Here is a 25246-nt window from a genome sequence, read left to right as displayed (position 1 = left end):
GCTGAGTAGAGCTGGGCAGACAATAGGGAGGACAATTATAGTGAGAATGACAGAGCTAAATACATTCTGGCAAGGGGCACTAACTTTCAGTAGCTCTTTTAATGTGATACTGCCAGGAGAAGGCAGCACTTGGAAAATGCTCTCTCACATTGTACATTTTCATGGGTATGCACCATCTATTGACAAATCCCCAGGGACTCAACATGTCAAAGAATTATTAAGTATCAGTCGCATGAAAAAACAACTTTTTCCTTCTGTGATCACGTAAAGTTACACCCCTTCTTTGACAGAGGTTGGAATTAGCTAGACCTTGCAGTACATAAAATTGTGATGCTGCAGATCACAACCATGTCACTCTATTTAACTGCCATGCTTCTACTTTTACACCCTTAAAGCAGACCCAAGAGAAACCCTGTTTGGAAAAGACAGATCACAGAAGCTGGAAGTAACTCCCAACACATACTGCTGCTGTAATAAGCAAGGGAGAACAGGCGTTCATGATGCACAGCACTGCATCTTGAGTGCTTACATGAGAATATAAAAATAGCTATTTAATTAAGTAAAACTTTAAATATCTACTGTCTTAGACTGCATTTATTTCCTTTATTTCCTATTTCATTACTTCCTATTTCCTTGGCTTCAATCAAGATCAGGCTGGAGCTAAGTACAAACAGAGATTTGGTGACTGATAGATGTGTATGAAAAATATAGATTGGAATTACACTGTATTTACACATTTGAAGTGTGAAGGCTGCCTGTACTGTACAACTGTACTTATTTAAATTAAGTGCTCTTTTACTAACTCCAAGAACCATGGAATATCCTGAGTTGGAAGGGACACACAAGGACCCCCGAAGACCAATTCCTGGCCCTGTGCAGGACACAAGAATCACACCATATGCCTGGAAGTGTTTCCAAACAGCTCTTGCATTCCGGAAAGTTGGCGCTGTGAGCTTTTCCCTGGGAGCATGTGCCAATGCTCAACTACTCTCTGTCCCTCTCTGTCCCTCTGGTGGTTGGGCACTGGAACAAAACATAACCCAACCCAGCAGAGCCGATGTTTTTGCTGGAAATGAAACAGAAAGAAACTTGCTGAACACCAGTGGCTTCTTGCGCTTGGTCGAAAACTGTGGCAACAGGGGTAGGGCCTGGGCACTCACGAAGGCAGCCCCCTCGACCTACTGGCATTTCAACAGCCATAACAAAAGCAGTGAAAAATTCCCAAGAATGAATCCACTACTTCTCTTCCTGGCTACACAGTTTTCTAACTACCACATGGCGGCCACTTTCACGCGCTACATGACCGACCCAGGGGAATGCAGGCGACCGAATACCGTGAAGGGCGAAGAGAGGAGCTGGCTGAGGCGCTGCGAGGTGCCTCGGCACAGGCAGACCCGCAGCGCCGAGCGGCGGCTCCGGTCCCCGGCAACCCCGGGCCGCCGCCCCCCGCGCCGGCGCCCGCGGCCCGCGAGCCGCCCCTCAGCACCCGCAGCCGGGGCCGCGGCCGCCCCGCCCGGGCCCGGCCCCTCACCTCGGCCGGGGCGCACGCAGCCCCGCTCCCGGCGGCGCGGCGCGGAGCCGAGCGGGGCTCACGTGTGGAAGCAGCGGCTGCGGGCGGACCTGGAAGCGGATGAGCGGCCGCGGCGGGTTCCGGCGGAAGGGGCCGGGCGCGGCGCTGGCTGGCGGAGTTTCCGCGCCTTCGCCTGGGTGGCGGGGCGGCCGGCTGCGCTCGGGGAGCTGCGCCCGCCCGTGCCCCCCTCCGCCTCGGGCCATGCTGCTGCCGTCCGACGTGGCCCGGCTGGTGCTGGGTGAGTGAGCCGGCAGGGACGGAGGGATGCACGGGTGGGGCGCGGACCACCGGCCGCGCCGGGAGGGCTCTGCCGGGCATTGTCAGCCGCCCGAGGCGCGGCGGGACGCAGCCGGCTTCGCCCTTGGTCCTCGGCAGCGCCTCTTGGTCCCCCCAGGCTGGGATTGTCACTGCCGGGGTTCGTACCGGGCGGTCCCTGGGCTGGCCCCGCCGCTCTCCGGCCCGGCCTCTGCCGGGGAGCGGGCGCAGCTGGCTCCTGAGGGATTCGGGTGCTGAGGGACCAGGCCGCTCCCCGGCCGTGCCTTGGGCTCGGCTTCTGCACGGCTCCGGGGAAACGTGGTGGTCCCCGGTGCCCACCTGCGGACTGGGAGCTGCTGAGCGGGGCTTGAACAGTTCCTGATTTCAGGAGGAGTCCGAGGGTGACCTGAAATCCCAGGGAAGGCTGCGTTAAGGGTCAGATGGTTTTTCTTTCCGGCTGTGTTTTGCTCACCTTTGAGGGTGCACTAAAAGTTCAGGCGTGACCAGAATCTGTGGAAAGCACAGCATAAGTGCGTTCAGGACACTGGCAGCAGACAGTGATTTTTTTTAAATTACTTAATGCTTTGGATTATTTGGATCCTGTCGAAGGTGAGAGCAAATCGATGGTAAGCAAAATTTGACCTACATATTTCAGTCCCACACATAGTAAGAACCTACTGGCACAGGTTGCCAAGATTTCCTGGCAGCTTGCCCTGTGAGATTCAGTTTTCAGTTGTTCACAGTTTTTTAAAATCCAAAGCCATTACTCTCTTTTTCAGTGTTCCCCCAGCACAATTTCTTTTTAAATACTACCTGAAACGCTATTTGCTATTGTCTTGAGAAAATAGGCCAGTAAGAGATGCAGTTTTTTTATTACTGTGAAGTAACAGGATTTTTAGAAGCTCTATGGACTGTAAAAGAACATTTGAATTCATACAAGTGAGATCTCTCATTGCAGTCTTCCAAACAAGATTGGTGAAATTACAAGTTTCCAGGTAGAATATTTTTTTATGTGCTTACCAGAGACTTGAAGATGTAGTACACAATCTTGGCATCATGTACACTGAGAGTGATCCATCCTATCTTGTGTCTGTTGTGGCGTGGAGCATGCATCATGTCTGGGAAACCTCTGAGCAACCTAAGGGTGTAGAGCAGGATATTCCTTGTAACCATTTCTGTTCTCTAATAGGGATTCCTCTTCTGTGAGGCATCTCTGAATTTCAGTGGGTAAACAGACTTCCCAGTGCAGCTTTTCCATCTTTCTCCCTCAAGCTCCCCCCAAAATCTTTCTGGTGATGTGAAGGTTGATGAATATTTGTTCAAGAAACAAAGGTTAAATGTTAAGCTGAGCTCACGAACAGGAACATGCATAAGGACATTTATCTTTTCCTATTTGATAGAGTGAATGTGTCCTATGGGTTAGACGTTTCTTAAGGTAGAACAAAATATTGAAGAATTTCCATATGTTCAAAAGATACATTACTTTTTGTGCCTTTAATTTGATTTGGCAACCTTTGGGATCACATACTCCTGTGTCATTATACAGTGTGAGCACAGGCACTTTGGGCCAGCTGCAGAGGCATATTCAGCCTTTGGAATGCTTTATTACCAGGAAATTGGTGTGTGTAAAACGTGCCCGTACGCGAGCATTCAGCCATCCCTTGTGATACTGTAGTAGCAGGTTCAAGAAAGAGAAATTGCAGCTTGTTGTGTTGGTGTTGAGGTGAGTTTGATTGTAAGAGCAGCCATACCAGCACAGATCAGAGCTCCACCGAGCCTCATACCCCATCTACCCTGGACAACAGGGAGGTATCATTGTGTTTATGAGAAATACACATTCAGCCACTTGTGGCTTGAGATTTTTCTAGAAAAATGTAATTGAAAGATTAAATAAGATATTCCTTATCCATCCCACTAATGTTTTCTGTCAGATAGGCCTGCTCATACATTGTGATTAAATTCACAGTGGTTATTCCCAGGCTGTGTTTAACTTTCAAGTTTGCCTACTTGTTGAAGACTTGAACAAGGCTTGCATGTTGGAAAGACTATTTGTTTTCTTCAGCTGTATTCAGATCTGCTGAAAGATACTTGTTTTCTTTTAAACTTAAAGGGTGCATTTTTTTCATGAGCTGAGGTAGACCATTTTGGGGGTCCATTGAAATAGATAATGTATATGTCCTGCATTGTTTAACTAGGCACATGGTTTATCTTACCCTTAAAACATTCCATGCTAAGCTCTGCTAAGAGCAAGAAAGAAGAAACCTTTTCTTTGTGGGTCTTTGTTCTAAAATCCTTCATTAGGATTGGTCCATTTCTGTCTTTTAGTGTTTAAGGTGTTTGAAGATTAAAGCAGGGTATATTGATTAAAGCAGAATATATTTGATGAGGAACGGAATTTTGGAAAAAACTTTGTCAGTGCATTTCCTGTGCTGATAATTACTGAGTCTTAGGGTGTAGAGAGCACAATTTGCATCTAGTACATCTATCCTAAATGAAAATTACTGTAAGTGAGGAGGGGAAAAAACCTTTTTCTGTTACTAGTTTTTGTAAAATGCCAGTATTTTTAATCTTATCCATTGTTGAAGCAGCTGTACAGGTTTTACCTCTTTTCAAACAGTACAACGTTTGGAGAATTACTCTCATAGCAATGCATTTTATTAACAAAATGTTGTAGATTTCTGGTGGAGTATCAAGTAGGGTGGTTCAGCCCATATGAGGGTTTGTTTGTCAGCCTTCTGAGCCAAGAACTTCTATTTTCTTGTGTGTACTAAAGATAGACCAAAATTTGTTCATATTGCCTCACTTTCAATCTTGAATACTTTGTAAATACAGTGTAATTCCAATCTTTATTTTTTGCTCTTCTGGGTTTTAACTGTTAAATATCTGATAGGAACTTATGTATTTTCAAAATAACATAACTTTTCTTTTCTTACATATAAATTTTTATCTGATTGTTCTAACACTGTATCCAGCTTTGATGCCTATTGAGCAGAAGTAATGAATGAAATGGCAAAGTTTTCTATCTGATTTGTTGCAGGCTACTTGCAACAGGAAAATCTTCAAGCTACCTGCCATCAGTTTATTCTGGAAAGCTCAGATTTGAAAGAATATGCAGAGCACTGTACAGAAGATGGTTTTATTCCAGCCTGCTTGCTGGTGAGTTTGTATTTGCAAAGCAGAAAGTTATATTGTTTTGCATCCATGGAAAACAATATTGGGGATTTCTCACTGTAACAATTAATTCTCAAATGTTGCTTAAACTGTTTGATATTTGATTTGTTTAGTGTTTTTCATCCTATGATATTAGCAGTTATTTGGTTTCCAGTATTTAAGCTTACTAAGAAACATTTAAACGTTTAAGTGTGAAATATGCAAACTGAATTTGCAAATTGGTTTCAGCATATTATGCTTAGTCTGCATTACAGCTTTGAGGTTGATTTATGGAAGGGTGTTCTTACAAGGGTTTTATTGATTTTAAGGCTGCTTTTGTAATTTACTGAAGATCACTTTCCTGTTCTAGACATGGCAGCCAATAATGTTCCATTTCAGGTACATTGTAAATATTTAGGTAAGGCACCTCAGATTTGCCTGAGTCTGCCAAACTTTATTGACAAAAACTGTGTTCAGCCTCTCTGTTCAGTATCATATCCATTGTTCTGAGTGAAAGGCAGAATTTTGGGTGTGCATGAATAGTGTGAAGCTACATCTGTAGATACATGTGTAGGGCTAGAGCATAATTAGATAGTTTGCATTTTAAACAAATATACAAAATGGAATTTTTACTACACTGTGCAAATTACAGGGTTTAGGTATTGCTGTGTATCAAACTTTTAGTGTTTATGTGTGTGTCCTGTTCATGTTTTCTGTTTCATTCTTCTAGTATGTTAGTTAATTTCATGGTCTGGGACTTTGTCCAGTATTCAAAATTTGTGGAAGTTTTTTCTGAGATCCAAGGTGCACTTTCTTGATGCACCTTTTCAAAACAGACTGTTGAATTTATTTCATTTACAAGTGTTCAGTCATCTGTACTTTGGTGTTAGGGAGCTGAGAACCAAGCTGTGGCCATCAAAAATTAGAAAACCTAAATGTAGATAGGTTATCCAGATTAATAAAGCTTTTTTATAATCATCCTTTTCACAGCAGAAATGTTTTTCTATTATTCACATCAAAGTGATATCATAGTATGTAAGACAGAATTCTTACTGCAGCTCAAATACTTGCAATGAAGGGCTCTATTTGTCATGTCTTGTAGAGTTCCCACTAGTAAACAAGAGAGGAAGGTACAGACAGCATAGTGGTAACTTTAAAAATTTAATTATCTTTGTGTAAGCTAAAATTACAGGACAAGTAAACATGATAAGAAGGTTAATTCTGTGTGACTGTTAAAAATTTGGCTTCAGACAGAGGTTCCTTCACATTTGCATCTTAGTGCATGTTCTTTTCTACAATGATATGTACTCATTAGTTACTGCTCATCAGTAAGAGACTAATGAGCATCATGCTGTTCATCATCTACTTTTCATGGGTTTATTCCATAATAAAAAAGGTCAGTGAAGGTCAGACAGCTCTAACTACCAGTGTTGTGCCTTGAGATAGAGTACTTCACATTTTGGGTACATAAGAGGATTTTAATCCATTGATGGCTCTCTCCCAAGTGCAGTCCCTGGTACTGAGGGTCAGCATGGTGTAGAGTGCTAAAGAACTCGTTAAATATGATGTGCTACAGTAGATGAAGCAGAAGTTTTTAGTGAAAATTCTAAGATCAGTTGTTTTCTTTTTCCAGTCGCTGTGTGGAAAAAACTTGACAACTATTCTTAATGAATATGTAGCCATGAAAACAAAAGGTAAGCCTTCAGAATGAGGTGTTGTTTTATTTTTATTTATCTCTTGTGACCTCCTTGAGGAAGAGGTGTATGGTCTAAGAGTAATCCCCCATTTAGGCTACAATTTGAAGGTTACCAAATTACACAGCCAACAGCCACTAGATCTAGTGAGGAAAAGTAATTGATTATCTTAGTTTGCATGTGCTAGCATATAGTTTCACTTCAATTGTGAGCATTTTTATATCTCAAAAGCATAGAGATATAATAAAATGTGCAAAATGTATGGGTTTATGCTTATGAAATTATACTGTTTATTGTTTGTACTATCAATAGGAGGGGGGGAGGTGCTTATCTCTCAGGTGACCAGCAACAGAATGAGAGAAAAGTGAAATGCTGTGTCAGGAGAAGTTCAAATTGGATCTTAGGAAAGGGTTCTTCACTGAGAGAGTGGTCAGACACTGGAACAGGCTACCCAAGGAAGTGCTCATGGCACTGAGCCCTGTCAGAGTTCAAGGAGAATCTGGACAATGCTTTCAGTCACATAGTTTGGAGTTAGGTAGCCCAGTGGGGAGCAGGGAGTTGGGCTCAATCATCCTTGTGGATCCCTTCTAACCTAAGGTATTCTGTGATTCCATGAAATAATCAGGAGGAGTCCTATGGTGTGACATATATCTTATCTTGTTTTTAAGATTAACTAAAATAGTTTCAGAACTACTTAATATTTTGTATGAATACTGCAGGCAGAGCTAAAGCATTTGCCGGTTTTTAAATTAGTTATCAAGCCTATGAATGTTTCCAAATCTTAGAGGTTTTTGATATCTGTTGTATTATCATATTTTAATGGTGCTTGGTATTAAAAATTATACATGGAACATTTCTGAACATTTTTTTCCTTTCACACTATCTTTGACAGAAATGGTAACTAAAACACACATGTACTTCCTTCAAAATGCTTTGTACTTGGCATCTTGAAAAATTTAGTAAATTGAACTGTTTACTTATCTTTTCCATCACACTTCTAATGTTCTGTGCTTCAGAAAGACCAAATGTTTTTACCTGTTTGGGTCATATCATAAAATAAACTATTACTTTTAAAGGTCTGTCTGCCAGGTTATGATATTCAAAGGCACAAAAGTGACTTGGGAATATGAATGCCATTTCCAGAAGTGAGTTGGAGGGGTTAGCATGGGTTAGGTTAGCATGTGTTTGCTGAGGAGTCAACACCATGTGCAAATTCCAAGAATTATAGTCATTAATTCAGTTTCATCAAGGCTTCTAAACCAGAACTGTATCCATATCAATCTGAATTCTTTAAATTAGGAGTTAGGACTCTCTAACTAATAGAATATTAAGAAGGCAACTAGGCATCTAAAGTTAGATGATGTCTGAAACACTCCATAATAATTATTTTGTGATTTTACTTTTCTCTCAGCATATATTGGTTTTGGGCATCGGTTTGTTTTGTGGTTTATTTCAGAAACAACAAATGAGGTTCCAGCAATGATGTCATCTCTGTGGAAAAAATTAGACTATACACTTTCTCAGATCAGGTAATGTAGTGTTGAAATGAAGAAAGTAATATTTCATTCTGAGAGTCCCTGTGTTGACTAACTCCCCTTATCATTGTATGAGAGTGGTTTAACTCTCTGTTTCCTTTTAGAGACAGTGAGAAAGATGGGTATGTTAGAGCTGATAGTTGAGCAGACATTTCAAGATTTTAAGGAGGGGCTAGCAAATAAGGACGGCATTAGTGTAAGCATGTGATCTTCTTGTAGTAAAACAATATACTATGACTCATTTAGAATCTGATATCTTTGTGGTTACTTGATCAAAAATGAAACAGTAAGCTGTACTTGAAGGATCTGTGATGATTGTTGGAAAGAATAAAAAGAGCAATCAATGGGTTTTTCGGAAGGAATTTGTGGTTAGGATCAGAGTGACATTAATCACGAGATAGGTAGTGTCACACTGTGTATGTAGCTGAGTGCTTCCATTATACTCCATTCATTTCTGTCACTTGCTTTATTTTTTAGGAGCATGCAGAATTCAGATTTCAGATTTTCTTCTAACCAGAGGAGTAAGTAACTGAGTCAATTCCATGGGATCAGTAGGTTTTATGTTAATTACCTCTTTTGGCAAAAAATAGGGGCCTTCTGCAGCTGTCAGTAATGCCTGTCTGTTGTCTTCATTTGGGTCTGTGAAATACTTTAATGATCAGGAAAGGAAAATAAGAAAAGCTGAGCTTTTTGCAAGGGGCATAAATTCTCTATTATAGCATTTTCTCTGCTAAAAAAAAAAACTTTTTTGGAAGTTTCCATGGTTAAAAGGTTTAAAAACTGCTGTTTCACTCCTGAAACTGCTGACTTAATTTGTGGTTCATAGATGAACTAAAACTGTAGCTGGTTTAATTATAATGTGGTTGGATTTCTGTAGGAGAGGAACATAAAAACATATTACAGTCTTGTAGCATTTGTTATATATACAAACATATATCCAACTAAAATATAAAAACACACTTTTGTATCTAAAGTTGTTTCTTTCATTACAAAAGCTGAAAATGTGCTGTCAACAAAGAAAAATTGGTTTACTTAAAAATAAGTTGTTCTCTGTAGCATTTGTACTGTATAAGAAAAGTGTGTGTGAGATACAGATAGTGATTGTTCCCAGATTTGAGATTCACTGGATTGGGTGGTGTTCCATTGTTTGGATTTTTTAAACAAATTTTGTGTGAATATCAGCAATTTTTAAAAATTCCTTTATCTTGTGTTTTCATCTTGTCTTTATTTCCAGTACGTACAAGAAGTGGAATTGTAGAAATGAAAAGACAGAGAATGCTTCAGCAGTCAGCTCCTGCAAACTCAGGACTGTTGTCAGTAGCCCATCAGTCAGGGCAGCAGAATTCCTCTTCTTCTGTTGTACCTCCTCAAGCAATTCACAGGCCAGCAATAAATCAAAGTATGCCACAGGCAAGACTGAGTACACTGTTTGTGAACCAGTCACAAGCTCAAGAAAACAAGATCAACAGTAAGTTGCAAAAAGTTTTGAACCTTATTTTTCTGTGAAAAATCTATGGCTATCAATGGAAGTTTACTAAAATTAGGGCTAAACATCTTCCACCAAAAAGTTCCAGAAAATTCATGCTTTGTTCTCCAGCTCTCCAGACTGGTTCAGGTGATTAAAAGAAAATAAGTGCCCAAAAGAGAGAGGGCTCTTGCATACTTGCTTGCCAATGTGAGTTCAGAAATCAGAAGTGCATTAATTTGTGGTTATTCTGTTCTGTGCTCTCATCCTCACCCAAATAACTTGTTTCATCAGATAGGGATGATCCACATTAAGTGGATGTCTGGTTCAGGATATGTTTTAAAGGACTGGTCCTCATTTCCATGATAATACCAAATTCTTCTGTATGACTTTCCAGGAATTGATTAGAACATAGTAAGCAACATGTAGATCATGTAGTGCTTTAGCAGTGTCACTGGAGAAGGTGTTTGCATCATGACTTCTATTTTTGTTTGTTTTTTCCCTCTATAAAGCAGGAGGTCTCATACACATTCAAGTTCCAACATCACAAGAACGAAAGCTTCATTCAAACTTGCTTTCTCCAGGAAGGCGAAAAAGGTAAACAGGGATGTCTGCTTGGTTTTGGGTGGTTTTTTTGCTTAATTGTTTAGAAATTAGACAGTGTTCTAACCTTTAGTGTAAGTTTTCTTTAGTGGTGGAGTGTTTCAAATGTAAGATCTGCTGAGGTGGGCCAGTGTTTGTTTGTTGTTGAGGAAAGGAAGTCAAAGAGCTTAACAGTAGGCTGATAGGAGGCTTCTTTGGGTACACACTGTCTTTACTCCCCTACTAGACTTAGGCAAATAATCTTGGAGCTGAGACTTGGTGTTCCTTCCAAAATGCCCTTTTCAATTAATTATTAAAATTCTTAATATTGATAAAAATGTGCATTTAACTTCATAAAACTATTGAGTTGGGTAAATTTCGTCAGAAAAATATTAATATTTGCACTAGAAGTTGTGTGAAAAACTTCTTTTATACTAGTTTTGTATTTTTTATTCTCTGATTCAGATGTCCATTTTTCCCCAAGTCTTTCCTAATCTGTCTTGATTTTTTTAAATGTAATTTTAGTGCCCCTGCTGATAGATGTTTTCAGAAGAGCCTACACTGTCTCCTATAAAAACATTACATTTCCTATTTATCAACTAAATTTCTGCGGAACTTAAGATTTGTTTTCTTCTTTGAAAATAAGTGCTCCTTGAGAAGTCTTTGTTTTCAGTGGTAATGCCCAAATCTGATTGTGAGTTGCAGTTAATTAGGATCCATTAACTGATACCACCAGTTAGAGTAACAGGTAGTGGAGGGGCAGTAAATGCTGAATAGTGGGCATGGAATTCAGTTTGCCATTGAGCTGTTTACCTACAATCTCTAAATTTATAACTTCTCTAAAGGCAGACACAATAGATGCATAAGAGATAGTAAAACAGGTACCAGCTTTTACTGCATTTTCAATATGTACTTAATTTTCTAGTGATTAAGATCTTTTGTTTGCTAAAGAGAAAGAGAAGCACCTGATTTACTCACCATTAGGTCTACTGTTTGCAATTTTCTCATAAACTGTGTCATAAATTGCCTGGAATGTTTCAGTGAATCTCAGAAGAGGAAAAACATTGCAACATCTGGACCTCTTTCAGCAGCTAGAAGTTCTCAGGACTCTGAAGAAGCAGTAGTAGAAAAAGAAAGTGAGCCCCTAGAAGAATTAATTGATGGTAACTTCCCAGTGAGTATATGCCTACAGAAGGTATTTACACTTAAGAAACAAAGTCAAACTCAAGAGAACTAATCTTTAACATGTTGTTCTTCCTGTTTTTTACAGAAATTACATTTAAAAGATAAATGTATTGGTTTGTATTTGAACTAGCTCTTGTGTGTACTAAATTCATAAAGTTGACATGGCTATGTAGAGTTTTGTTTTTCTTGGTTTATTTGCTTTGCTAAGATACCTGTAGGCTGTCAGAATACAGTAATTCTTCAGAGAATGGAAACCAGAAGGCACATTAAGCCTTGCTGTCCTTCGGGGGAGTAGAAGCACAGGAATGTTTTGGGTTGATTTTTGTAGCAATGTAATGCAGTCACAGATGACTCTCTGTTATAAAAGTCTTCTCTCTTTGAATTGATTTTTAAATTATTTTTTACTGGTTAGTCAGAAAATTTCTTCTGATGTTTTTTGCTCCTTTTCTTGTGATGTTAAAAATAGAAACCTGACCACTTCAAAACTGTTTTCCAGCAACTGGTTATTGAAAATGCCAGAGAAAAGATCCTGAGCAGCAAATCTCTTCAGGAGAAGCTCGCTGAAAACATTAACAAAATCCTGGGGAGGTAATAAAAGGGACCTCTAAACTTAATATGTATTCTTATTAAAATTGTTTTTGACTTTTGAACTAATGATGTACGTGTTGCAGTGATGGCAGTGTTGCTCAGGCCCCTAAACAGACAGACAGTGGTCTCACAGAACAGGAGACTTCAATTGATGAAATCCTTGGACTTCAGGTAGGTGTAGATTGCCCTGATCACATTGTTTTTAGGCCCAGGCATGTGAGAATGATGGACCTATGCTGAACCTCTGACATCTGAGGATATTTTCTCCTCTTCCTATCCTTTCTTTTCTTGTTTCTGTTTGCAGCACAGCTGAGCCTCCCTGATGCTCCCCTCTGTGCAGGGGCAGCTCCCCTTGCAGAGGTGTGAACTCTGACCTTGTGTGGTGCAGGGCAGGTTCAGGGAGCTGAGCTGGCAGCACACTGGTGTTCTGCAGGAGCTCGTTTTGTGCCAGTTTAGCATTCTGAATTCATTCCCATGCCTGTCCAAGGCAGCAGAAGCATGCAGCAGGGTTGAAGCCGAGAGTGGGATTGATTCTGTCAGTAATTAGCTGGTCACCCTACACTAAGACTGGATTTAAGAACTGCCTGCCTCTCACTCAATCTTTCATACCAGTAATTGGCTACCAGCTTCTGACTGGGGATCTAATCAATAGCCTTAAAGAAAAAAAAAAATTTAAAATACCTTGCTGTCTCCAAATACATTTAATCTGGTCTGATTTTGTGATTTACTCCAAGATAACCATGAATCATTTAGTATAGCAAGAGAAATTATTTTTTGAGCCTAAATAATGATACTTTTTCTTCAAATTTTGTATTTTCTTGCTTTTGATGGAAATGTGTGTTCTGCTTCTACAAACTAAACATAATTATAGTGTTCTCTCTTAATTTTTCTGTATGTCTCAAGCTGGCAATCATAGAATTAAAAAAGACTTCTAATGAGAGAAATTTCATAGCCTTCATGAGAAAGACAGGAGAGAGGCAGTTCCCTGCTTATGAAGTAGAGGTGTCTGGTTTATAAATGCTATTCTTCTGTTGCTTGGTGATTTTAGGTCAGTTGTCAAAATACAGAGCTACAAAGCTGTATTCACTCTTCTGAGCAGAAATAAAGCAGCTTCTTGGTTTGGTTAGAGCTCCTGAGACAAAATCAAGGATATGACGTGGAATATCCACCCTTAAAGGTGGAGATATGTATCAAAGGTTGGAGAGTGCTTAGAGGGTCTCCAGAAAGGCAGGAGAACTTTGTATTTAATCGCTTGAGTATGTATTGGATACTCATTTTATTCCTGGGCTGCCACAGAACAAGAATCAGGAACCTTAGAGCACTGTCCCATGTAGCTGTGCTTTCCAAAATGCCTTCCAAAAGAAGTAGTTGGAGGCTGTAACATAGAACATGTAATTGGCATATGAAATAAAACTTCCATTTGCTTAGTGTTGGCTTCTAGATATATAATATATTCAAACTTAAGAAATTAGGATTAATTTGGGGATTTTTTTAAACCAGTGGTTTGTTGGTACAGGCTCACAGCATCCATACCACATGCATAAGCTTCCAGTGTAGCCTGAGATTTAGTCCTTCTTTTTGGTTAGTGGTGGCCATTATTTGGAGAATACTCCAGTACACACATGGTGGGGGTGATGTCTGACAGACATATTTGGGTTTTGGAGAACCTCATTTCTTCAACTTCAGTCACTAAGATTTTTGAAATCTCTGGCAGAAATGTTCCCAGCATTATTCTTTTTGTTTCTGTGCTGAGCAGAAGTAATAGAACTAAAAACAACCTGCAAAGAAAACGCTTCTTGTCTATTTTTCTTTTTAAGCTGTGGAAGTAACTAACTGTTCTGTATCTCGTGTCTTTTCTCAGGGTGAAATTCACATGTCAGAAGAGGCTATCCAGGACATTCTGGAGCAGACAGAATCAGATCCAGATTTCCAGGCTCTGTTTGACTGCTTTGATTATGGTAGGCTACATTGTACTCACTTGTGCTGTTACTGTAAAGCATCCTGAATGATGCGCTTTCCCAAGCATTGCTTGACAAAGTGAAGGAATTCAGCAGGCCTCTTGCCAGAGAAATGACATTGGTATGCCTTAATACAGAATCAGATTCTTAGATACATTTATACACAGCTATAAAGTTGTGTGTAAGTGCAGCATTTTTCTGTGGCTGATATTCTGGGTTTGTGCTGGCTCAGTGATTATTTTCTTGCTTTTTTTTAGACACTCCAGCTCTGCAGGATGATAGTTTATACTTGTTTGCTGTTGTAAAATTTTCAGGGGTATCCTCACATGAACCATAAGGAGATCTTTACACTCTGGTTCATTTAAAAGGTAGTGATGACATACATGTAGAAAATTACATATTTAACCATTTTTCATGCTTTATTTTGAAAATAGGAAAGAGCAAGGTAAACAAGAACTTACCTGGTGGTATTTCTGGTCGGAATGGAGTGGAGAACGAAATCCTGGTGGCTGAGGATAGCCTGGAAACATTTGGAAGTTCTTTAGGAACAGAAGAAACTAACAGATGTATGGTTTTGTTTTGATTTTTTTTCCCCTCTAAGATTTCTCTGTTAACTTTTCATTATGAAAATATTTTCAGACAATTTGTTAATTTCGGAATTTTATTTTTTCACTGGTAATATCCATGTGGACTTCTACGTTGTGTGAACATATAGATACACTTGGCCTGTTACAAAGTTTCAATCTATTACATTTGACAGTAATCCCATCAGTGTACTTTAAAATTGTGCAAGCAGGATGTCAATAAATGGATACTTTGCAGTGTCTGTTGGGGAACACATAAAGAGAATATTTTACACCTAACCATATTAATCTTTTATCTCTATTCTGTAATGTATCTGTTAATTAATACACAAAAAGAGTCTTACTCTGGACAAAGGGGATGTTACTTTGTCTCCACCATTCTTAACAATAGTTCATGAGTAGCAGGTATTTAGTGAAAGTATATGAGCAGTAGAGCCAAGAGGTTTTTATCATGAGATGGTTTTTGTGCTTCTGGAAATCTGATGTAGTGACCTGAGATATTTACATGTGTGTACTTACTACTAATGTGCAAACTGATTTTCCAGATTATCTAGTTTATGTATGTTTTTTATATATATTCCACTCAACTTGAATGTAAGGATGAGTAACATTATTCCCACTTAGTTTCATAGGAAATAGTTTTCCATTGAACTGATAGTTATTTCTAAAATGTTCTAAAAGGATCATCTGATTATGGAACTGGTTTATTCTGTCTTTTGCAGGTGATAATTCTAGAGAACCACTATCCTGTAAAGGCTTTCAGTTAGGAGAAGCATCATGTGCCTTGAAGACCAACATTAATGATGATGATATGGCTAAGAAAAGTCCAGCCAGTGAACAGCTGCATGGAAACTGTAGACCAAGGAAGCAGACTGAAGAACTTACAGCCATTACCCCTGAACATATCAGAGAGCATGAAATTGCTTTTGACTCGGTGTCTGATTTGACTGAACCTAACAAGAGACCAAGTTCTGACAGCAAATGTAACGAACAGTGTGCAGACACTTACATTACAAAAGAGTCATCTACATTAGTATCTGAAAGTGAGAGTGCTATGGAAATTGAAAAAGGCCCACTAAGTGATAGTTCTCAAAGTAGTCCTAATTTAGAATACGTTCATTCTGGTACTCCACAGATTCCTTTGATTTCAGTGGCAGAGGATACTATAGCTGGTGAAAACAAAACTGACTCAGGAAGTAAATGTCCATTATCACCAGATACATCACTGTCTGAAAAAAGACTTCCTGGAAGCCCTTCTGATGGGGGCCCTGGCCACAGTGCACTGCTGAGAAAAAACAACTCCTCCATTTCTAGCCCACTGGCAGATGTAGGAAATGAACAGACTGTAACCAGTGATCCAGATGCCTTGCCTGGTGTTTCAGAGGAGAACTCCAGCCACCCCTCTAACCATCAGGACCAGAGCACACAGGCAGACTGTGCTGCGGGATCTGTGGTGGACATCACAGATCTTGACAAAACAGAGCTGCAGCTTGAAGTTGTTGATACATCTAACAAAACTTACTCAAGTGATCAGCATACACTTGATAAGCCTTGTAAGAAAGATTTTAACCTCCCTTCAGAACTGCCAAACACAGAGGGAACACAAGGGGAGATGCAAGAACCTTCATCTTCTACAAAAGTAGACACTGATAGTTTATATTTCTCATCTGGTAATAATGCATGTACAGACATTTCTGTAGTATCCACTGAAAACAATCTTACTACCTCTGAAATATGCCACTCTCCTCTCCCTGAAACTGCATCCTCAGCAGAGGAGTCAGGTACTGAGGCCAAAAGTATAAGCAGTGTATCTTCTAGTAGTCAACCAATGGATGTTGATCCTTCTAATATAATGTCCCTCAAGATCATCATCAGTGATGATCCCTTTATTGCATCAGACACAGAGTTAAATAATGCTGTTTCCAGTATCACAGGAGAAAATTTGCCTACTATAATATTGTCATCTCCAGCCAAATCCCCAGCCAAAACCCCAGGCCTGCCCAAATGTCTGACTTCAGAAGACACAGAAAAAAATGTGGATTCAGCTCTGGCAGAGCAGAATCTTCTCGTGCTTAGACCTAAGGATCCTGTGGTGACCTCGGTTAACACTCAGAATGAAGACTGCTCTGGCTTTTCAGTTGCAAGTTCAACTCATCTTTCCAATGAAGGGGGATTTATACAGTTGATGCCAGCCACGAGCACAGCTTTTGGGAATTCCAGCAACCTTTACATAGCCACGTGTATGACTGATCCAGCAGCCTTGGGTGCAGCTGTAACACCATCAAATGTGGTTGTATTGCCTGGCAGTTCTATGCCCCTGGCCTCCCAAGCTCCAGCTGTACAGCAGTTGCGGACTCCTCCCAGATCCAGCAATACATTTCCAGCAAATCAGACTGTCTCCCCAAACTTCCCACAGGGTAATCTCATTATTAGAAAAGTACTGAAAATGTGGTGTTTGTTATTTTTGTTTTTCCACTAAGTAAACATTGAAAGTAAAAGGATTTTTAAATTGCTCTGTCTGCCACTTGGAAATATCCAGGAGTTACTTTTTTTTTAGTATATTAGTTGCTAGTAGAAATGAAATAAAACTACCTCTATGAGAAGTCATTGATCAGGCTACTTTGAATAAAAAAAAAAGCTTCATATTTCAGAAGCTGAACTGATACAATTTTAGCAGCATTAGATGTAGTAAACATATTTTGGTTTACATTGGAAAGGATTCCATTACTTTGGTTAAATAAAACAGGTTTTTATTTTAATAAGATTCCAGTTATAAGTGCAATGCTCTATGTTATAGGTATCCATATTTTGTGTAGATAACTGGGTAGATGTATCTATTCCTTCCCAAGTCACTTTCTTGGTTTTGTTTGATATTTCAAAACCTAGTCTGCATTAGAAGTATATTTAAGTAAACATGAAAGTGTAACATTATTTCTTTCCATGATTTAATATCTATACAAGCGTTTTTATTACTACAGCAATAAACATCTTGAGTGCTTTTTGAAATGAAAAAACAGCTATAAACCAGCTGTAATCACCACATTTAGATTTCTTTCAAAAACTATGAACTTTTTTGCAGTTACCTTTGAATTTCTATGTGTAGTCATTTAATTGAGGACAGAGACCAGTACATACAAGGTCTTAGGGTGACAGCCTTTTCTGCCATTTGATTTCTTTATGTAACTCTTACCTTCAATGCTTTTGTCATAGAGAGAGGAACAGTTTCCTTTCACTTTTGAAAATATTCTTCCACTTTTCAGTTAATGTGCCAGGATAGTTTCTATATTTTATAATTCCCATATATCTGGCAGCTAAATATGATATTTAATGTTACTTTTACTGTTTTTTATAAATCACTTTAATTTAAAGTTTAAATGTTAAGATAGGTTTATCATACTTTATTTTGAGCTACCTCTTACAAAGGAAAACAGACTTTAACTAAAGAATGCCTTATAAACTAAAAATAAAACTGGTGCTTACCCTGTTTTCTAGTAGTGATCTATAGCAAAGGACAGTGAAGTTTTTGTAAAAATCCAGAGCTGTTCTTGCCATGGGTTTTGACCACAATAATTTTAAGAAGCTTTTCTTTTTACTGAAGTATTTTTAGTTTCTGTACAATTTTAACACTTTGGTATTTTTTAGGTTCTGCCATTATAATTGCATCTCCAGTGCAGCCAGTTTTGCAAGGAATGGTGGGAATGATACCTCTCTCTGTAGTAGGACAGAATGGAAATACGTTCTCAGCACCTGCCTGCCAGGTAGCACATCACAAATAAAGATTTTCAAGATTAAAGCTGCAGTGATAAGAAGTGCTTTGGTAAATTGTAATAGGATATTTTGATTCTTTCAAGGTTCTTCACATGCCTGTGGCTAATCCAGTGTGCAATGGAAGTGTCCCAAAGCTTCCCATCCCTCCCAAATCACAGAAGATTCCTGGAGCAAGAAACAGGAATACTACAGGTGCCTGCCTTGCGTTCTTGAGAGGGGCAGAAGAAAAGCAGAGGGTTCTAAGGACAAGTCAGTTCTAAGTAAAAAAAAGTTTTATAAATATCTCTGCTTCTGTTCCTGGCGGCTGCTGGGCTGTCATGAGAGAGGTCTGTACCTCCAGTTAGTGACTCTTGTTTGGTCAGTTTACAGAGAACTTCCAACATATGACATAATTCCAGTTTTTGTATCAAGCTTATTTCCAAAATGTAATGTTTCAAGGCTCTCAGGCAGTTTTAGAAGTTTACTTTTCTTTATGTTTCTGGTTATTTTTCATCTTGTTGGTTTTAAGTAGTTTACTGCTGCCATTGGAACCAAGCCACATAGTAATGAAGATATTAGAAGAGTCAGCAGTTCTAAAATTTTATTAATGAAAAATATTTATTAGAAGTGTTGGATGTTTATATAAAAAATACACTCTACTACCTGTTCTCCTTTTGCCCTTTCAGGCATATGCTTCTGTATATTCTTTTCATTGCGACCTTGCTTCTTTAAATTGTTAATTGTAACAAGACTGGAGTTATGTTCCTTTCTCAGTGTTGAAAAGGGGTAAAGAAAAATAATTGAAAATAGAAACATGGAGTTATAAGGAAAACTTGTGCTTTAGTTTATGTGCCTTTCTTAAAAAGAGTAGGCTTGCACATAAAAATGAAAATAGAATGAAATTTCAAATTAAGATAAAATCTAGGATTGTATCGTTGCTTGCATTCTGGTTTGCTGATAGATAGCTGAGGGTTCCCTGAGTTAATTTCCTGCTATGTGGAAATCCCCACTGTGCATTTTGAAGTCCAGGGTAGTTTGTTTTGTCTTGCCAGGGCTGTGCGTTATCCAAGTGTAGGCAGCAAGCTTCTTCTTTGTTCTTAGTTGGGGACCTTTGCTGGTCTACTAATTAGTGAAGTTTGAAGTTACAATATACTGTGGAGTTTGTTGCTGGGTTTTTCTTTATTGGTTCTCTGTCAGGTGAAATGTCATTGCACTAAAACTGTGAAATTATTTACCTATTATTCATTAACACTTCATCTCTTGTTCCAGGAAAACTGGTATCAAATGTAGCTGAGCCTTTGAGCCATGCAAATCCTCGAACACAGAGGTCAGTAGTGCTAAGTATTGAAACTTGCTTTCTTTTTCTTGTTGTGAATTTTTCTATCCAGTATTGGTGAAGAGAGGAGCTTTTTTTAGTAGTGGCATAAGCAGTACCCCCTTTCTTGCTGCCTGTCTGCTAGGAGTATCCATACAGATGTGTGCTGGGACTGTGCTAGAATTGTCTCGTCAATGTTTCTGTGTTAATTTTGTACAGCTTTGTCTTCATTGTCTCCTGTCTCAATTGTCAAATAAAAATTGTTTGAGCAGAGTCTAAGCTAGGAGAATTGCCTGTTACATATACTGGGAGATTTAAATGACTAAAACCTTTGTTTCTTCTTTTCACATGAGTGGTACTCATGGTTTTGTAGTGTAGTCTCATTCTCTTTGACCTCCAGTAGAGATCCAGTAGAGTGTATAAGATTGGGTTCTGCATCTGTATTTCAGCTGTATAGATTAGAACTCTGCTTGATCATTTAAAAATGAGAACTGAATGCAAGGTGAGGACAACGGCATGCTAACTTTATGTTGATGAGAATAACTTAATTTCTTGGGGTAGGCACTAGTTTTCTGTTGGGCAAATGAGAGAAGGCAGCAAGGCTGCAGTAGTAACTGTCCTCACCATTAATGGACTTCTGAAAGAAAAGGATTTTGGAATGAGCAAAACAGTGTAGGTGCTGATCAGAAGCTCAGTTTAAATATAAGAGGTGAAATGATCTTTTATTGGAAAAATATCACATACTTAACAAAACTACCTCTTTAGAACTCACTTAAAATGTTGGAAAAGTGGAGATAAAACAGGACCATTAAAGTCAACTTATTAAAAAATCCCAAGCATACATCAAGTTATACCATATACCTGCATGCAAAAAGTACTGATTTAAAAAAAAAAAACACAGAAGCAAGATCTTGGATAATACCACTTCAGTAATTCAGCTTTCTGTTATCTTTAATTGATCTCTAGATGTATGTTTTGCATAGCAAAGAGAGCAAAATCTTCCCTGCAAAGAGGTGTAATTTCTTATTTCCACTTTCTATCCTCTGTCTCATCTCAAATTTCATGGAAATACAACAAGCTGCTACCACTCAGACCTTTTCTGCCATTTCAAAGGTACCAAGTTAGCATCCCAAAAACTTGACTTTTCCTCTTAGAAATCATAGAGGGAGGTGTGCAGGGAGATGCAGCATAAGCCAGGCAGAGGGCACAGACAGAACAGTGGCATGAGCTGACAGAGCAGAAGCATTTTTCTTTCCACAGTGCAGTGGTGGCTTTTTCACATGATGGGGCAGGTTGTCAGGTGGAGACCACACCCCAGGCACTTTGGATGTTGTTGTCCAGATGCCCACCAGAAGCTTTTTGTCCTGCTCAGTGTCCCCCCATGCACAGCAAGTGCATAGGGAAGAGTACAAGGCACACGTGATTACATTGTCCAATATATTCTGGCAGCCTCTTAGGAATTTCAGCTCCAAGGATCCCAGAGCCATAAGTAGTATTCTGGGAGGGGCTGTCCTGTCATGAATGCACTCAGTTTCTTTTTGAAGTCAAGTAAACTACCAATATCCCAAGGTAAAAAAGTTCCCAGGTTTAGTTACATGCAGTGTTCAGTGTCCTTGTTGTGTTTTGAACCTAATGCCAGTGTTATTTCATGCCCTTAGTTTTTCTACTGGAAGAAAAGCAGCAGATAGTGTCCTTTTTGTGAGCTTCCTTCAGAGCTCTGTTGCATTTCCCCTCTGTGATCTCTCTTCCCAGGCTGAAGAGCCCCAGCCTACCTAATTGTTCAGTGTGCAGACTCTGTTTGATACCTTTTTGCCAAGAAAGCCTTCTCTGAGCTTTCTGCAGTTGTCATTCCTTACTCTTGGTCTTTATAAAAGATAAAGTACGTGTATTTTATTGTTGATCAAATACTTGTATTTAGGCTGGAGAGAGCTTTTCAGAGGGATGGGTGGGGACTTTCAGCCAGCTGAAGTTAACTTGCCTAGTAAGAATAAACACATCAGTGAAATGTTTTCATCTCGTTTTCAGGGCTGGAAATTGCGACAAGCTTACCAGTGCGGAGGCAGGAAGGAAAGTGGAAGAGAGCTTACCTGTTGCACCAGCAGAGAGCACAAGCTCAAATCCCAGACAGAGTGAGAGTCACAGGAGAGTGCTTTGCTTTGATAATGTCCTACCTACTCCAGGAGGAAGCACCCAAATTCAGCCTCCTAAGAGCTCATCCCAGAAAGAAAGAAACGAAAGCCCTTCATTTGCTGTTGACTCTGCGTGTTCCTCTGCTAAGGCACAGGTACCAAAGAGAGACAAAGACAAAACATTGCCCAGAATTCTGTGTAGGCCAGAAGTTGGCAGCAACAGAGGTGCATCTGCAAAGGAGCCACAGCCCGAGTGGAAGGCGGCAGCTGCAGGGCTTTCATTAGATCCCTTCCACAAGACGACAGCAAACAAAGAAAATGAGCTACGAAGGGACACTGATGAAAAGCAGAAGAACCAGGACACTGCCAAACTCTCAAACGGCCAACAGAGCGTTGCCTTATGGAATGAGAAGACAGTTGCTTCGGTACAAGAGCTGAACAAAAAGCAGGGGTCGCTGTCAACTGGGGCTGGCAGCTGCAAATCGTCGGTGTCTGTGGCGTTGTCCTCAAAAGAGCCCAAGCGAGAAGCTGCGAAAGCTTCCGGCCAAGGTCTGGGCCTGTCCAGCCCCTTTGGCAAGCAGTGTGTGGAGATGCTGCAGGACATCCAGTGGCAGAGCCCCGCTGCCAAGACCGCCGAGAACGGAGAGCTGCCGGTGCCCCGCACGCCGTCCGGAGTCGGGGACAGGCACACGGAGGACACGACGGACAGCGTGCGCACGCCCACGTGCCGGCGCTTCGCGGAGGAGAGCGGCACGCCGCGCATCATGGTGCCGCCCGCCACGCCCGACCTGCCCGCCTGCAGCCCCGCCAGCGAGACGGGCAGCGAGAACAGCGTCAGCATGGCCGCGCACACCCTCATGATCCTGTCGCGCGCCGCCATCGCCAGGACGAGCACCGCCACCCCCCTCAAGGACAACACCCAGCAGCTCAGGGCTCTCAGGAGCACCGTCAAGAAAAGGAAACCCGAGGACTTGAATGAGGGCGAGAGAAATTCCCGTTCTGCAAATAGAAAAGAGCTTCAGAGCTCTCCAACACCATGCAAAAAAAAGAAAATCAAGGCAAGTACAAACATCTACTTCTTCCAGTTAAAATTCTAAATATGTATTAGGTATCTTTGTGTGTACTGTTTGTAATGGAAGGGTTCAGAGATGCTATTGCAAATCCCTGGCATCCTATTTAGACTTTTTCAGTTTTTCCAACTTTGCCTCTTGAGCGTACTCTGAACTAAGCTTGAAGATTGGTTTAGTCTTCAGATACATACAAGTGACTCCTACTAACTCTCTAAATAGACACAAATGACAATTACGTTATTTCTCCTAAAACATGAATGAGTTTCTAAATTCCAAGTTTTTAGGTGGAATGTAGGAATTAAGCCAAAGTCCAAGTAGGCCTTACTAGAATTCATGCTGCTCTTGCATCCTTCTTTAGTACCATTGGATTTGAGGATTTAAAGGCAAATAGCCAAGGTGTGAGACACAAAAAGGTGTCTTTGCATGTAAATAACCAAAAAGCAGTATAACTTTATAATTCCCATACTTCTAGCATGCTCCTGAAACACTGAGCCTGGAAAATGCTCTATTTCATAGAGGGGGGCACATGGGAAGGGCACATGGCAGTGTCTTGAGTTCTGGGGCAGATTTGTGCAGGAACAGATTTGTGCAGGAATGGGTGGGTGGATGGGTGGATGGATGAGGAAGAATGCTTGCCGACTCTTCAGTTCTCCTAGATTCGTTGTATTTAACACAGTTGTTACTTTCCTCTCCTACAGAAAAAGAAGCTCCCAAATTCTTTTCCAGCAGGAATGGATGTGGACAAGTTCTTGTTGTCTTTGCATTACGATGAATGAATAAAAAGAAGTTGAAGTGAGGCCATCTGAAGCTCAGTGGAGCAGTGCTGAGGTTTTGCATGGGAAGAGAAGCTAACTCTAAAGGGCAAGTTGCACTTTCAGTGCACTGAAGTTTCACTTTATAGCAAAGTCGTGCTGATTCTGAAGCAGGTTGCAAAGTGTAAATATAATTGAGTTGGTATATGTTTATTTTTGAAAAAGCACTTGCATAATTATAGAGCCATTTAAATTGCAAAACTGTAAATTTGTGTAAATGAAATGTAAGAAAGATTGTACATTTCCTGTTAGACCACGTTGTCTGTGTTCTGCTGCTTTCTCTACTTACCCCTCTGAAGCACTCAGCCAGTCTGTGAAAAGGTGGTGTTTGTCACTCACCACTCTAAGATGGGGCAGCTACCTTGGCCACTTCTCATTGTTTTGTTGAATCTGAAAGGGACTTAAATATTCAGCTCTTAACTGGCCTATTCAGCTCTAACTGTGCTCACACTCTGTTGTTTCATCACTGTCAAGCCCATGTTGTAAGGCTTTGAACAAAATAACAAAAATAACAATAGCTAACCATAAGGCCAGTAAAACCTCAAAAAGCATTTCTCATCTGGTGGAGCTTTTTCCCAGCCACTCATTCAGAAAAGAACTTTAATTTGTACAGGCCTTCTCTGTTTACAGTACTTGCTGCTGAATGTCATTCAAATGCAAAAGCTGTTTTTAAGCAACATATTTTTTGTGTGGGGTCATGCCTCAGTATGAATACTTCAACTGAAGCAACAGCTAAACAAGAATTACAGTGTGTTCTAATGCAAAAGTCAGTTCCCTCACCTTTCATTTGTACTGCTGAGAAATTACATTATCTAACTCTTAAATTTTTAGCCAGACATGGAAGGATGTGCATCTCATTTTTCTGTTTAACATAGAGGTTGTCATAGCTATTACACAAACTCTCCAAAAGGGGTGCAGGAGGAGCTCAGCCTACATTTGGCTGAATGAGCACACCTTTCTCCAAAACTACAGAATTTTCTTTACTGGTATTTCTTCTTGTTCTCAAATTGTTGACATCTTTTAAAAAAAAAAATTGCAAGTTTTCTTGAAAGAGATCTGTACAGCAACAGGGCAATGTTTCAGATACAATACAAGGATTCCTAAGGAACCAAGATTATGCAGTAGATGTTTATATTAAACCCATCCAGTGACTAAATACTGCATAGCATTTACAGCTTGAATAAATATTTTTGTTTGATAAAAAGTTGTGTGTCTTGATTAATTTTTTAAATTCCCCTAAGCAGCTTTGCAGATACTGAATAGAAAAGTCCTGATGGTAGTTGTTTTTGAAGATGAAGAGTCCAGTATTAAACACTAAGTTCTAATTGCAATTGTCAGAGGGACTAGGGCAGGCAAGCACCAAAACTGTCTCTAAGCAGAAAATGCTTAATAGTGATTAATAGAAAATTAATTTGCTGTTTGAGACCAAAGGGCCATCCACTACCCACCATAATGTTTCAGCTCAGGCACTCTGGTTCTAATGAAGATGTGAATTATCCGTTCACTTTCATAAGAAATCAGTATCTTCACTACCAAGCTCCTGTCATACTGCAAATGACTTTAAGGAGAAAACAGCCATTTCCAGTAGCAGCTCTCTGGGGGTTACC

The 25246-nt window shown here is 40.0% G+C and overlaps 1 protein-coding gene across 1 annotated transcript; it reads left to right on the top strand.

Annotated features, from left to right (window-relative positions):
* The first annotated feature begins 1654 nt into the window (after window positions 1-1654).
* Window positions 1655-24843, top strand: LOC132069986 (protein NPAT). The gene is made up of 18 exons (XM_059466513.1): window positions 1655-1808; window positions 4863-4981; window positions 6609-6669; window positions 8126-8198; window positions 8682-8725; window positions 9439-9672; window positions 10182-10266; window positions 11293-11425; window positions 11933-12024; window positions 12108-12195; window positions 13886-13982; window positions 14417-14548; window positions 15289-16983; window positions 18209-18324; window positions 18418-18526; window positions 19583-19640; window positions 21654-22815; window positions 23526-24843. Exons 1-18 carry the CDS (start codon window positions 1772-1774, stop codon window positions 23601-23603), a joined length of 4413 nt encoding a protein of 1470 aa, XP_059322496.1. The 5' UTR covers window positions 1655-1771; the 3' UTR covers window positions 23604-24843.
* Window positions 24844-25246: the final 403 nt, after the last annotated feature.

Source organism: Ammospiza nelsoni, chromosome 2, assembly GCF_027579445.1.
Source record: "Ammospiza nelsoni isolate bAmmNel1 chromosome 2, bAmmNel1.pri, whole genome shotgun sequence".
Taxonomy (NCBI): Eukaryota; Metazoa; Chordata; class Aves; order Passeriformes; family Passerellidae; genus Ammospiza; species Ammospiza nelsoni.
Note: the sequence above shows the minus strand (reverse complement) of the source record. Positions and strands in the feature narration are given on the sequence as shown.

Coding starts and splice junctions, on each gene's coding strand:
- LOC132069986 (XM_059466513.1), top strand. CDS start 1,772: ATGCTGCTGCCGTCCGACGTGGCCCGGCTGGTGCTGG. Junction 19,641..21,653: donor GCAAATCCTCGAACACAGAG/GTCAGTAGTGCT, acceptor TCTCGTTTTCAG/GGCTGGAAATTGCGACAAGC. Junction 22,816..23,525: donor GCAAAAAAAAGAAAATCAAG/GCAAGTACAAAC, acceptor CCTCTCCTACAG/AAAAAGAAGCTCCCAAATTC.